At 47.5% G+C, this 13,884-nt stretch overlaps 1 protein-coding gene across 3 annotated transcripts in view; it reads left to right on the top strand.

The window, feature by feature from the left end:
• The first annotated feature begins 3,027 nt into the window (after positions 1-3,027).
• Ntn4 (netrin 4) overlaps positions 3,028-13,884 on the top strand; it is a 94,870-nt gene continuing 84,013 nt past the window's right edge. For all 3 annotated transcript variants that reach the window (XM_051206283.1, XM_051206284.1, XM_051206285.1), the window contains exons 1-2: positions 3,028-3,561; positions 6,696-7,225. In XM_051206283.1, coding sequence (XP_051062240.1) covers positions 3,507-3,561; positions 6,696-7,225 — 585 coding nt within the window. In that variant the 5' untranslated portion in view covers positions 3,028-3,506. The remainder of the gene's footprint in view (positions 3,562-6,695; positions 7,226-13,884) is intronic.

The raw sequence follows: 13,884 nt of genomic DNA on the forward strand, positions 1-13,884 counted from the left end.
ATGCAGAGTTTGGGGTCAGCCTGAGCTACATCAATAGCAGGATCCAGACCAGAGCAATCTGGGCTATTTAATGAGATCTACTCGCAACACACACACACACACACACACACACACACACACACACACACACACACACAACGAGATAACTTGCATTTACTCTGTATCATTGCAAATGCCTGTAAGAAGGTAAATGCCACAGTTACATAAATCCTGAAAACAGAAGGGATGCTTTGACTCTTTTGCTGATTGGGATGCTCACAAGAAAAACTGCATGGCAAAGATTTCATGGCGAACGCAGGCTCCTGGTGGGGCGAGAAGTTGGGGCCCAGGGTTCAGTCATCGGGTTTTGTCCTGAGTTTTTATAGAGCGGTCTCTTTATCACCTTATGGTGCTTTATCTCTGGACTACCAGGCCTTAGCCCCTGGGGGACTTTTTAGTGGGGATAGATACTGCTACTTGTATGTTTGTTTTAATGTCTGCTGTTGCAGTTTCGTCATCCTCTTGATTACTAAGCTGTCTCTGTTCATTCCTTCTCTTTAACAGGATCCTGCTGCATTTGATCGTGTTGTCCTAATACACTGAGCCCCAGAAAGCATCCCAAGGAGACACTGAGATTGGAGGAAAAGTTTAAATAGGGCACAAGGTCACTCGTGAGTGAGTTCTTTGGTGTGTGGACTTTTTTGCCATCTATTTTAGATATTAGAGACCCTCTTAACATCTTTCCAAGTTATCAGGAATATTCTCAATTAGATTTATCACGATAAGGGGCTGGAGAGATGGCTCAGCAGTTAAGAGCATTGATTACTCTTCTAGAGGCCCTGGGTTCAATTCCCAGCACCCACACGGCAGCTCACAACTGTCTGTAACTCCACTTCTGTGGCAAAACACCAATGCACATAAAAAATAAAAATAAACTTAAAAAAATTGTCAAGACATTTGGAAACTTGCTGTTGAAATTCTGTTATTTCCCCAACCCTCCCTGAAAATTCTGAATCAGTTCTTCCAAATTTCATAACACAAGATCATAATCAGTAATGTCCTCACCCCTGAAAAGATTTCTTAAATGGTCAACTCTCTTGAGTCCTTTCCTCAAAATGAAAATATAATTTGTGACAACTCAGACTAGATTAGCACTTTTTTTTTTTTTTTTTAAAGTAGTCACGGCTAGCCTCAAACTCGCTATGAAGCCAAAGCTGGCCTTGAGAGCATGATCCTTCTATCTCTACTATCAAGTGGGAGGATTCCAGGTGGGAACCACCATAGGGCATCCTAACAGTATTTACTGGAATACTCACTACCTGTTCTCCTGCGCTGGCCCACACATGAAGCATCGGTGCAGACAGCACACATTCCACTAGAGTGCCAGAAGTCACTCTTATTTAGCTGGGTTTCTCCTCCGTTTCTAGTCTCAGTATGTAACAATACTTTTGCGATAACTCAGTCAAAACATTCAGTGAACATTCAGTGTCTGACAAGTGTCTTCAGTTAAGAATAAGGAGCAAAGTAAGAGGAAACATAATTGCGTCTTGCATAGACTAAGTGTCTAGCTGCCATTTAAGGAGTTTGCAGTTTTCTTGAAGGAGCAAAAAACCAGTTACAAAGCAACCAGGGAAGTTCAGGGCATTGGTGCAGACTGAAAATGCTTCGGAGATTCATAACCAGACATGGATTAGCTCTGCCTCAATATATTCACTCAGAGATTAAAAGTAAATACTGTCGTTCTCTTCCTTTTCTCTTGGCTAGTAGGCTAATATTTGGGCCGAGGGCCTTAGCCTGTTATAATTTCCTGTCATTTTTTTTTTTTTAAATAGAAAGAACAGTTGGAACAGCATTGTAGCGACTTCATCGGGAGCTTTACATGTGCGAGCCAAAGAAGGCTCCAACACTGCCAGGATTTGAAAAGTCACAGGGTTTCTAAAGCTAATGGCGGCTCCCACTCCCAGTTATTGGCCAAAAGAATAATTTTAACGCCTCCCTAGTGGCTTATGCTAACCTCAACTACGTTCCTTCTGGGAGATAGAAATACTCATTTTGTCCCCAGCTGGGTCATTATAAATAACATCCACGAGTGCCCCCGAAGCTCTAATTACCCCATCGATAATGTTGACGATTTATAACTGAATGTTATCTGAAAAGCAGTTAATTTTCTGGAAAATATTCAAAGGCAAACTCTGAATGCTGCAATACAAAATTGCATTCGACTTAACTTTTGCCAGTTTCCTGGGATGTGTAAGCAGAATTATATTTTCACAGAAGTTACAGAAGTCCCAGGCTGAAGTGCTATTTAATCTCCTTCCATAAACACCAGCCCTGAGCTACAATTAGCTGCTTTGTGGTTGCTGCTAAATTGCTCCCCATAAGATATTTCATAACATTATCGTTCCCCTGCACACCGTACCATGAAAAATGTTGACTGAGGACCCAGGCGTTCTCTTTTTTATTCCCTGCTCTAGACCGGGATGTTCTTAAAGAGTCAGGGATCCTAGTCTTTCAGACCCTTGGGTTTGATGAGAGAGAACGTGTACACCCTCTGCTCCTGCAGGCAGTAGCTGTTCCCTGGGCTGCACCCCCAAAAGACAGCAAAGACTCAGAGGACTCTTGGCACTTGGTGCATGCTCAGTGCGGGTACCCCAGGCTGAATTGGGGGTTCCGAACCCAGACTGAGGGGCTCCCAGGGAAAAGGGTGCCGTGGACTGGAGGGGTGTGGGCTTGTTTTTCTGGGTGATTTTGGAAAGTAATAGCTCGCCTGTTTCGCGGGTTTTTAAGCCCCTTGGCATGCCCTGACCTGATCGGGAGGGAGTCAACTGCTCTCAGGAATGTTCCTGGAGAAGGTGGGAGACTGCTTCCCAGGAGAGGCCCGTGGGTGCTGGAGGGCACCCGCGAGGTCAGGCGGGGAGATGCGCGCAGCGGGGGCGGCAGGGACCCCTCCCGGGGCGCCGGTGATGACGACCGGACCGAGCGTCTGCACCGCCCGGGCTGTCAAGCTCGCGGGGGGGGGGGGGGAGGGGGGAAGGGGTGGAGGTGCGAGGGGAGGAGGAGGGCTGGCACCGGAGCGCCGCGGTGTCGGTGCAATAAAAATGCATCCCATGGAACTGCCCATGGAGAAGGACGGGACCGAGCCGCGGCGGCCACAGGAGGTGGGAAAAGCGGAGGAGGACGGCCGGGAGGCGGCGGCGGCCGGGAAGTGAAAGGTCTCGCAAAGTTCAGCTTTGGCTGCGGGCGCCGAGCCCCGAGCGAGCGGCTCACCCGCCCTCCGGGCCGCTCTGCGGGCAGCGGCCAGGCCGGCTATGGTCCCGGGGCTCCCGCTGTTCCTGAGCTGCCCGGGCCCCGCCAGGCCGGTGCGCGACGGTCACCCCGCAGCCTGGCGCGGCCCCGGCCCGCGGCTCCGCGCCCACGGTGCCCACTGAGCGAGCCTGGCGCCCCGGGAGGAAGAAGAACCACAGAGCCCCGGGTGCTCCCGAGGACCACTGGCGCTTCATCCCACCCGCTCCCGCCGCTGCCCGGCCATGGGGAGCTGCGCACGGCTGCTGCTGCTCTGGGGCTGCTCGGCGGTGGCCGCAGGTGGGTGGTGACGCGGCCGGGCCCCCACCCCTCTTCCCTTGCTCCCGCTCCCCTCCCCCAAGCTCGGGGACTGGGGGATGTAGGGGACCCCGGACAGGGAGCTCTGCGCTCCGCTACCGAGGATGAAGCGAGTGGCCATGTTCCGGCTCCTTTGCCCGCGACTCCGCACTTTCAAACACTTGATTTTTCCCCCCTCTGCAACTGAGATACACATGTCCTTGAATAACCAGATATCCTGGGTACGCCCTGCAGGAGATAGAGAGATCAGTGTTTCTTTCTGGGTTTGGCTTGAGAAAAACAAAAAAAAAAACAACAACAACAAAAAACAAAAAACTGCCTTTGCACTTGGCGACGGGAACAAAGGACCCAGCTCGCCATCCCCGGGCTCTCAGTGGCCTGAGGAGGGGTGGCTCAGAGACCCCGAGCTTGCGTGGGCTGAGACCGCTTTCTCAGTTCCCCGATCTCACTCTGTGTACTAGGGAACCAGGTAGGGCCACCTGGGGTGAGGGTGAGCGCCCTCTTCCCCGGGGCGGTGGCTGCAACGCAGTAGAACTCAGGGCTGGGAACCATGGGGGGTGATCACTCAGGTGGTGATTGCCCGGAGCTGGCTGACCGCCCCTGGGGAATTGGTACCCTGGCCGGGGCTCTGCAGGAGGTCAGAGGCGGGTCTGTCTGCTCCTTGGCTCAGTAACTGGACTATGGGCAACCGTCAGATGCCCTCTCCCTCCCACTCGGGTCCTGGCTGTCTTGGACTGCCCTTAGGCCATCAGTTCCAGGCTCGCTGTTTCTGAGTCCCTGAGCCCCTCTCTGATTCTCTTCCTTCTGGCAGGCCACCTGGCTTTCAGTTGGGCTAAGTAGAGCACAGTGTGTGTGTGTGTGGGTACAGGGTAAAGATTGTGAGGCACCCTGGTTTCATCCTCTCCCAGATGGACGTTGATTTGCTCCGGAAAGCAGAGTATGGGTTAGAGGAACCAACTGGAAGATTGGAATCTCTTGGGTCGGGCTGCTTCCAAGCTCTCCTCGGAGCTGCTAGCTGGAGAGTCAGCATCCTCCATCAGTACATACCCCCCCCCCCAATGTCAGTTCTTCAGGCATCGCCAATGTTTGTGCTCACTGATAACTATTGATTATCAAATTATTAGGGTGTGGAAACTGTTATTCATTGCCCCCCCCAAGGATCCATCAAACATCTCACTGTTAAAGATCTCCCTTGCTCACACTCCTTATTGTGCATTGCATATCTACCCTCCCAAAAGAGCACTTTCCATAAACGCTTCTCTTTTCAAGCTGTGCTATGGCAATATATATATGCATATGTATATGCATATGCATATGTATATGTATATGTACACACTATATATATGTATGTATGTATGTATGTATAAAACCATGGGAGCAATCAAGAGGTTGTAAATAAACACAAGGCCAGTGTTGCAAGTCAAAGATACTTGTACAGGCAGTATGCGCTTTTCCCCCTGGAATGCCTCTCAGGTGAGTCATAGAACACTGTGTTTGTGTGTTTCTGGCCACAGGCAGCTGTTGTGCCTGCTAATCAGAACAATGGCAAATAGTCTGGGCATGGTGCACATTTTCATTTGACACTTAAGAAATAATGCCCGAGGAAACCCCTTATTTTGGTGGCAAGCCCGTGTGAGGTGATGACTGTCAGTGTGTGAAATCTCTCCTCTCCAGTGAAAGCTGTCATTTGGCTCCAAGCAATGCCCCTGTGATAACAATTCAGAGGTCTGTCTCTTAAACAGAAACATCCAATTAGCCAGAATTTGGGCTTTGGTTTCCTTTTCTTTCTTTTCCTCTGTGTTTTAATTTTTCTTAAATGGACATTTTTCTTGCTTGTGGTAGTCACAATTAAAACGACAAACCCAAATTAAGGGATTATGACATGTAGCCAGAGTGTGAGTGAGAGGACGCTGTTAGACACTCTAAGTGCTCCTGAAGCATTAAGGTGGGTGGGAGCTTTGTGAGGAAGAGCATATCTCTTTTAGTTTATGACTGTTGTTAGAGGTGTGGTTTGGTGTGCCAGACCATCAACATTCTCCAGCTAAGCCAACAGGTAAGAACCATACAACCTGCCACAGGAAGAGACTCTTAAGGAGCAGAAAGCAGAGACAATAAGCTTTCCTGTCATTGGTAGTTTGGAGTGGTTTTTTTTTTTTTTTTTTTTTTTTTTTTTTTTTTTACTTGTTATATTTAGTTAATATTAGACATGGATACCATCCATTTGAGATCCAGAGGTTTCTAGCTTTGCCATCTGAACTGAGGTCCCATTGTGTATTTATTAAATACTTTGTGTTGGATACCTAGAGAATTAATAACTTCCTAGAGAATAAAGAAAATGAAGTAGACAGGGAGATCACTAGCTCAGTTGCTAAAATGCTTGTCACACAAACATGGGATGCTGAGTTCCATCCTTAGCACTCACATCAGAAAGTTACAACCCAACATTGGAGGGGCCGAGACGAGACTAGTAGATCCGTAGGTCTCCCGGGCTCGCTAGTCTAGCTTACTTGGCAAGTTCCAGGCCAATGAGGGAGCCGGCCTCAAAAAAACACAAGGAGAAGGGTAGGAGAGATAGCTCAGTGATTGAGAGCACTCGCTGCTTTTGCAGAGGATGCACTGAACACTAGGACTCACAACTATGGGCAACTCCAGTTCCAGGGGATCCAGTACCCTCTTCTGGCTTCTTCATGCACCTCTGTGCATGTAGTACACATGCATAAGCATGAGTGTGCACACACGCACATGCACACACACTTGATATTCTGACCTCCACATGCACATATGTGACTATTCACTGTACACACATTTAATTGCACACACGCATGCGCGCGCACATACACACATGCACACATACTCGATATTCTGACCTCCGCATGCACATATGTGATATTCACTTGTACACACATTTAACTGCACACACAAACACACTACCATCTGTCTTTCAAGCACACACATGCTCATGTACAAGCCTGACAGTGTTCATGATCCAGTTTGGCAGCTCCTTCTCTTTATGGAAAGGCCCAAGGTCTTTGGAGGATGTCTTGACTGCTGTCTATAAACCAGGCACGCATTTCCAATGGGTCTGCCTTGACTGACATATGCTCTCCCCTCCTTAGGACTGAGTGGAGTAGCTGGAGCTAATTCCCGCTGTGAGAAGGCCTGCAACCCTCGCATGGGAAACTTGGCTTTGGGAAGAAAACTCCGGGCAGACAGCACCTGTGGTCAGAACGCCACGGAACTGTTCTGCTTCTACAGCGAGAACGCTGACCTCACTTGCCGGCAGCCCAAATGTGACAAGTGCAACGCTGCTCACCCTCATCTGGCCCACCTGCCCTCTGCTATGGCAGACTCATCCTTCAGGTTTCCCCGTACATGGTGGCAGTCTGCAGAGGATGTGCACAGGGAAAAGATCCAGTTAGACCTGGAAGCAGAATTCTATTTCACTCACCTAATTATGGTGTTCAAGTCTCCCAGACCTGCAGCCATGGTGCTGGACCGGTCCCAGGACTTTGGAAAGACATGGAAGCCTTACAAGTACTTTGCAACCAACTGCTCAGCTACTTTTGGCCTGGAAGATGATGTTGTCAAGAAGGGAGCTATTTGCACGTCTAGATACTCAGATGCTTTTCCATGCACCGGAGGAGAGGTAAGGGCACCTGGTTAGCTCTACACTGTAAGGAAGGAGAGGTAGAAAAATGCTACCAGCCCACATTTTTTTAAAAGCGTGAAGCTATACTTGTAGCAACATGAATGAAATTAGAATTTTTCGTGAGCTTTGTCATAAATTATTTCTCACCCTTGGACATGGATGTGTAGTTGTTCTCAAGCAGATTGCCCATTGGCTGTGGAGTTTTGTCAGAATGCTATGGTTCTAGGTTTTTCATTTGCACCATCCCTCTGGGCAGGATGCTTAAGGCTGCTGGTCCTTCCAGCTTGTAGAGGTATTTACTGAGAAAGACTGCTCATGAAGTGTGTGCTGACATTTTCCTGATACTTATAACATAAGTAGGTAGTAAATAAAAACAAAGCCAGGGCGGGGGAGGTTCATCCAAAGACCACGAAGAGAGAGGCTGAGGTGACTCGGTTGGCAAAGAGCTTCCCTGGCATGAATGATAACTTTAGTTCAGAATCCCCCAGAAAAAAAGCTGGGTGTGAGGATGTGTGCTTGCAACCTCGGTGCGGGGGAGGTAGAGAGGGATCCATGGGGCTTGGTGCGTGCCACTGTAGCCAAATCAGTGAGCTGTAGGCTCAGTGAGAAACCCTGTCTCAGAAAGTAAGTAGAGAGCCTGGGGAGATGGCTTGTCTGAGAAAGTGCCAGAGATACAAGCATGAGGGTTTGAATTCAGATCCTTGGCAACTATGTAGAAGTATGATGGACCCCTAAGGCCTGCTGGCTGGCTGGCTAATCTAGCTAATTGGCAAGCGCTGGGTTCCATGAGAGGTATTATCTCAAAAGGTAAGTCTGATAGTTGAAAGATACTTGATGTCAACCTCTGGCCTCCGAATGTATACAGGTGTGCACGCTCGCACGCACGCACCCCCACACACACACACACACTGTGCATGTATCACATACATGGACACAAATAAGGTATAGAAGTGATAGAGGAAGATGCTCACCATCAGCCCCTACTCTCCACAAGCAGGTGTATACACATGTATGTGCATACTGCATATGCACACACAGACACTACACACATACAAAGAAGGTAGAAAAGTGATAAGGGAGGATGCTAGCCTTCAATGTTTGGCCTCCACACACATGTACATAAATCCATACATGTACATGTACACAAACATGCACACGCCTTGGAGGTTTGGTGTTAAGATGCAATAATGTATAGCAAGCAAAGGAAGGTAGCTCCTCTTAACACAGAAGACGACATGAACTCCACTTAGGAACTAGGACTGTCCTCTTTGCCGGGTCCAAAGGCAGGCACGTTCACTCTGTAAATCAGTCTTACCATCGACATATCCAATTTCTATATATTGCCCTTCCCCTCAGGGGGAACAGGTCCTTTTAACTTTCATAGAGGCTCCCAGGGAAGCTCTTGCTAGCTATATGAGTACAAATAAAGAACTAGATGAGAGCAACGCCGATTCAAAAACAACAAGGAGGGCTGGAGAGACGGCTCAGCAGTTACGGGCAATGGCTGCTCTTCCAGAGGACCCAAGTTCGATTCCCAGCACCCACATGGTGGCTCCCAACCATCTGTAACTCCAGTACAGGGGCTGCAATGCCCTCTTCTGGTTTTCACGGGCACCAGGCAAACACATGGTACACAGACATACATATGGGCAAACATTTTTTTAAAACAAAATTAAAAATTAAAAAGAAGAAAAATATTGAGAGAGAGAATGAGCCATAATTCTGATGCTGATGGCTACCATGAATGTACAGACTAGATAAGCGATATACAGAGCCAGGGGTCATCTTACACAATCCCCTGGCATCAGGACATGTAGTGATGTCTGGAGACATTGCTGCCCTCTGAGGAGGGAGAGGAGATCACCACTGAGACCTAGTGGGTGGAAGCCAAGGATAGAGCTAAGTGCTAGACAATGCACAAAACAGCATTCCCTACTCCTTCCCCAACAGAATTATCTAGCCCAAGATGTCAACACCACCCTGGTTGAGAAAGCAGGAGCTAGGTGTTGGGCATGCGTCCAACGCACATGACACAAAGGCTTTAGTCACCCAGATAAGCGGCTCACAGAAGTCATTTACACAACTACTCACCAGTTTCCCGGATGGCAGCATTTAACAAGCATTTATCAGCCCCTGCTGTGTACCAAGCACTGTGCTACTAGTTCTGTTTTGGGTTGGCAGAGGATCTGCTTGTGGGGCCTTCTTCCCTGGGGTCTCTGACACAGAGTCCCAATGCTTGCTTCTGTGTGTTTGCCCTCACAGCACTCAAGAACACTGCTACTGGAACCAGAACCAGGGGACACATGCTTTGCCACCGTTTCCCATTCTCCTCAGTAGCCCTTAAAGCTCGCTTAATATTGTAAGCCCTTTACACACTGTTAGGATGGACATTTTTAGAGTTACAAGGACAGGAAAGAGAAAGATAAGTTAGTCTGTTTCCTTATGTGGAGAACAGTTTGTGTTAAAAAAAAAAAAAAAAAAAAAAAAAAAGTGAATGGGCCGGACAGTGGTGGCGCACACCTTCAATCCCAGCACTTGGGAAGCAGAGACAGATGGATCTCTGTGAGTTCGAGGCCAGCCTGGTCTACAGAGCGAGTTCCAAGACAGACCCCAAAGCTATAGAGAAACCTTGTCTCAAAAAACCAAAACCAAAAATCCAAACAATAACAACAAGAACAAACAAGTGAATGGTTTGAACTCTCAAACTGCCTTGGAACTGACCCACACATCGGCTCTCTACACCTCAGTGCCACAGGGCTGCATGTTTGCAAAGGCAGCAAAACCAGTAACCAGATGACAGGGGCCTGCTGACTAACAGGGGCCACACTGGATCAGTACAGTGTTCCCACAATTATTCAGAGGTGGCGAACACAATCCTTACCTGGGCTGTCCTAGAAGCTCAAACTAAACTGCTGGATAGCTCAGTCTATCAAGGGTTTGCCTCAAAAGCACAAGGACCTGTTTTCTTTACCAGAACCCACATAAAAAAAGCTGGGCGTGGTGCCACACACTTTAACCCCTGCCCTGGGAAGGCACAGATGCACAGATTCTGAGGGCTTGATGGCCAGGCACTCCAGCCTACTAGGTGAGCTTCAGGTCAATAAGACCCTGTCTTTAAAAGAGATAAAAGATAGACAGTCCTGAAGGAACAACACCTAAGCCTGTCCGCTAGAATCCACACATGTATATGTGTGCCTAAACACAAATGTTCATGTCCACACTCATGAACAATATTAAATAGGTATTGCCACAATGCTTACATCACATTCCAAGCAGAGACTACAATTTTTATCATGCTTATCAATGGACAGATACCATTTTATTATTATTATTATTATTTATTATTATTGTTGTTGTTGTTGTTGTTTTGAATAGGGCTTCTCTCTGTAGCTTTGTAGACTGGGCTGTCCTGGAACTCACAGAGATCCGCCTGCCCCTGCCTCCTGAGTGCTGGGATTAAAGGCGTGCACCTCCTGGCTTCAGATACTGTTTTAAATCCACGTTGTAAACATTTTTGGCTAAGCCTGCTATTTTAGCAGGCTTCTGTTTACTGGCAAGGAAAAACGTGTTCAGCTTAGCACCCCCTAGAGCAGTATTTATAACAGTAATCCACTGCTGAATTTCTCCCCTAAACTTTCTCTTCTGAGTTACCAAGCAAAAGAACCTCGCTCCTGGCGTTGGTGTTGGTGCCTTTAACCCCAGCACTTGGGAGGCAGAGGTAGGTGAATGGATCTCTGTGAGTTAGAAATCCTGTCTTGAAAAAGAAGGAAGGAAGGAAGGAAGGAAGGAAGGAAGGAAGGAAGGAAGGAAGGAAGGAAGCGAAGAAGGAAAGGAAAAAAAGAGAAAGAGAGAAAGCCTCCTAGGATCTATCAAGAACTGAACTCTCTTCATCGCTCTAGAACAAAAGCTGAATGGAGTGGATTGTGCTGAGCAACAATGAATTTTGCAGCTAACACTACAAATCACCAGGTTGTATCTTTGGAAACACAGTGTTCAGAAAAAACGAGCCAAGGACTCAGATTTCAAATAGGGGCATCTCAAGTTCCGTTCTCGCTCGCCAATCGCCTCACAGATCTGTGTCTTCCTGAATTTTGTATGACTTGCTCAGAACTTCAGTAGGCAGGTGTAGTTATGCCCCTGACATAATTTGGCTTCCAGGGTTCACTTAGAAATCTGGAGCTGAGCTTTGAGATCTTCCCAGCTGCACGTCTAAAGAGTCTCATGTCTCCATCAAACAAAGCTAGAGGGACCACACTCTGAAAGAGGGCTTTAAGACTTTACGTGTGTTAATTCACCCAGGCTGCTTTGTGGGAGACAAATGCTGATGGTTGAACCCAGGGCCTTGAACATGCTAGGCAAACTCTCTATGCTGAGCCACACACTCAGCCCCAAAGGACGGCTTTTTAAACTATAAAGTTAAATCTACCACACAGACTTCTGGAGGTGGCCAGTAGTTTAAAAGGGTGGAGTATGGCTCTTTGTTAAAGCATATCTCCTACCCAGAGGACCAGTCTGTTGCCCAGAAGTAGCATGATTTGCCCAACAATTTATTGTAAGCTGTGGGACAGAGTTAGGAATAGAGGGTCTTCTGACCTGAAGTCCAGTATTTGTTTCATAAATTATGTCCCCTCTCTAATATTGACACCCCAGAACTGCTTTGCATCTCCCATACTCCCTGTTTCAAAGCCATTTACTTGCTGCTGTTCGTTTGGATGATATATAGAAGAAAAAGAATTTTCCAGATAGCATTCTCCTAAGACACAGTACCTTAAGATGTCAATGCTGTTTCAAGATGGACAGATTCAATGGTCAGGTTAGTCTAGGAAACATGGACGAGGGTCATGATCTGTTTTCTGTTGTTATAACAGAATGCCCGAGTCTAGGCAATTTGCAGGGATAGATGTAAATTTGAATTATAGTTCTGGAGGTTGCCAAGTCTAGCATCGTGGTACCAACATTTGTTTAGCGTTCTAACAAAGGGCATCACATGGTTTTACAAAACAACTTGCTAGCTTGGGTCTCTTTCGTCTTATAAAGCTACTAACCTCGTCACCCTCGAATGCAGTCCCAATTACTGCTTGAAGTTCCTTCCTCCAGTACTATCGATATACAAATTTGGAGCTCAAGTTTCCTATACACGAAATTTTTGTGAGCTAAGTCAAACATCTACAGTTGGGCTCAACAAACTTAAACATCTGTAGACACAGATACTATCATTTGCCTTGCACACCAGTGACTGAAAAAGGAACATGGCATTCGATTCAATTGCTTTGGCTGTGGGCCCTCTGTCTGCAGTGCTCCAGTTACGGTCTGCCGGGACACCAGAGCTCCAGGATGCACTATGGGAAATCCTGCAATGGAGGTTGCATGTGCTGCCAAAACCCCAGTGAAAGGCACAGACAGGCCTGGGGCTCAGGTGGTTTGATTTCAAGATTCTCTGTCAACTAGGGACTTAGTGGGTTTGACAGAGCAGTAGATAATAACGAGCTTGGAACTGGACATGGTGAGTTAATTAGGCTCTTTCAGGATGAAAAGAGGCAAAGAAAATGGAGCAAAGTGAGGAGTCAGGGTCCCCCAGTCTTCCGGGCTTCCCAGAAGTGGGATTTGGGTCACGCGAACTGAAGACAACGGTCATCTATCTCTCAGCTCGCTCCATTGACTGATTATTGAAAGAATTCCACACAAAATTTGGATCACAACCAACTGGACCACCTAGTTTTTGCTTTTTGGTTGTTTTCTCCTCCGGGGCATAATGAACATATCACATGCAAAGAGAGGAGAGTAGGCAGCAATGAGAGAGTCAAGAGTACAGAGGGGCGAGGTCTCCAAGCAGAACAGACACTGCCTGCTAACAAGGGTAGGGATTTTAGCACTCCTATTTATGACTGTTTCCTGGACACGGCTTGGATCACATAGGCAGTCAATAAATACGTAACCGGGGCGAATGGAGGGGGGAGCAATAAGCTGGGAAGGGACAGAAAAATGCTCTTAAATGCAAAGTGAAGGCAAAGCTAACAAGGGCTGAGCAGGGGTGAGCAGCAGACGTCCCGGGTGACACGGAGAAACTACGGTGGGAGTAACCGAAGACAAATGTCCCTTAACAGGGACAATCATAAGGGTGCCAATGTCCACCTGCCCAGTCGGTTAAATAACCTGTGAGCTGCCAGGAGTCAGGGCCACTCTAGGTTCTGGTGGCATGTCAGTGAACTGGCCAGGGTTTCCCTGTCCTAATGCAGAGATTCTGATGCAGAGATAGGAGAACTGGGGAACTGAGAATAAATAAACTGTCTCATGTACCAGAGCTATGATAAAAACTAAGGAGAAAATAAGACGACACAGGAGATGGAGAATGGCAACAAGAAGGGGCTGCTTTTAAAAAGTATTAAGTGGTACGTGTTTGATAGAATGGACAATGACTGAGTTTCTGGAAAGTTCTTGATTGAACCAAATCTGTAACTTAGGGTCCTCCCCACCACCACCACTTTCTCTGTGTGTGTTTGTGTGTGTACTATGCATGTGTAGGCACATCTGTGTGTATGCACATGTGTGCATATGTATGCAAAGGCCAGACGGAGGGGAGCATTGGCTGTCTTACACCATCATTCCCAGCTTGTGTTTTGAGAAAGATTCTCTCACTGAACTTGAGCTCACTGGTT

The sequence above is a fragment of the Phodopus roborovskii genome, unplaced genomic scaffold, assembly GCF_943737965.1.
Source record: "Phodopus roborovskii unplaced genomic scaffold, PHOROB, whole genome shotgun sequence".
Taxonomy (NCBI): Eukaryota; Metazoa; Chordata; class Mammalia; order Rodentia; family Cricetidae; genus Phodopus; species Phodopus roborovskii.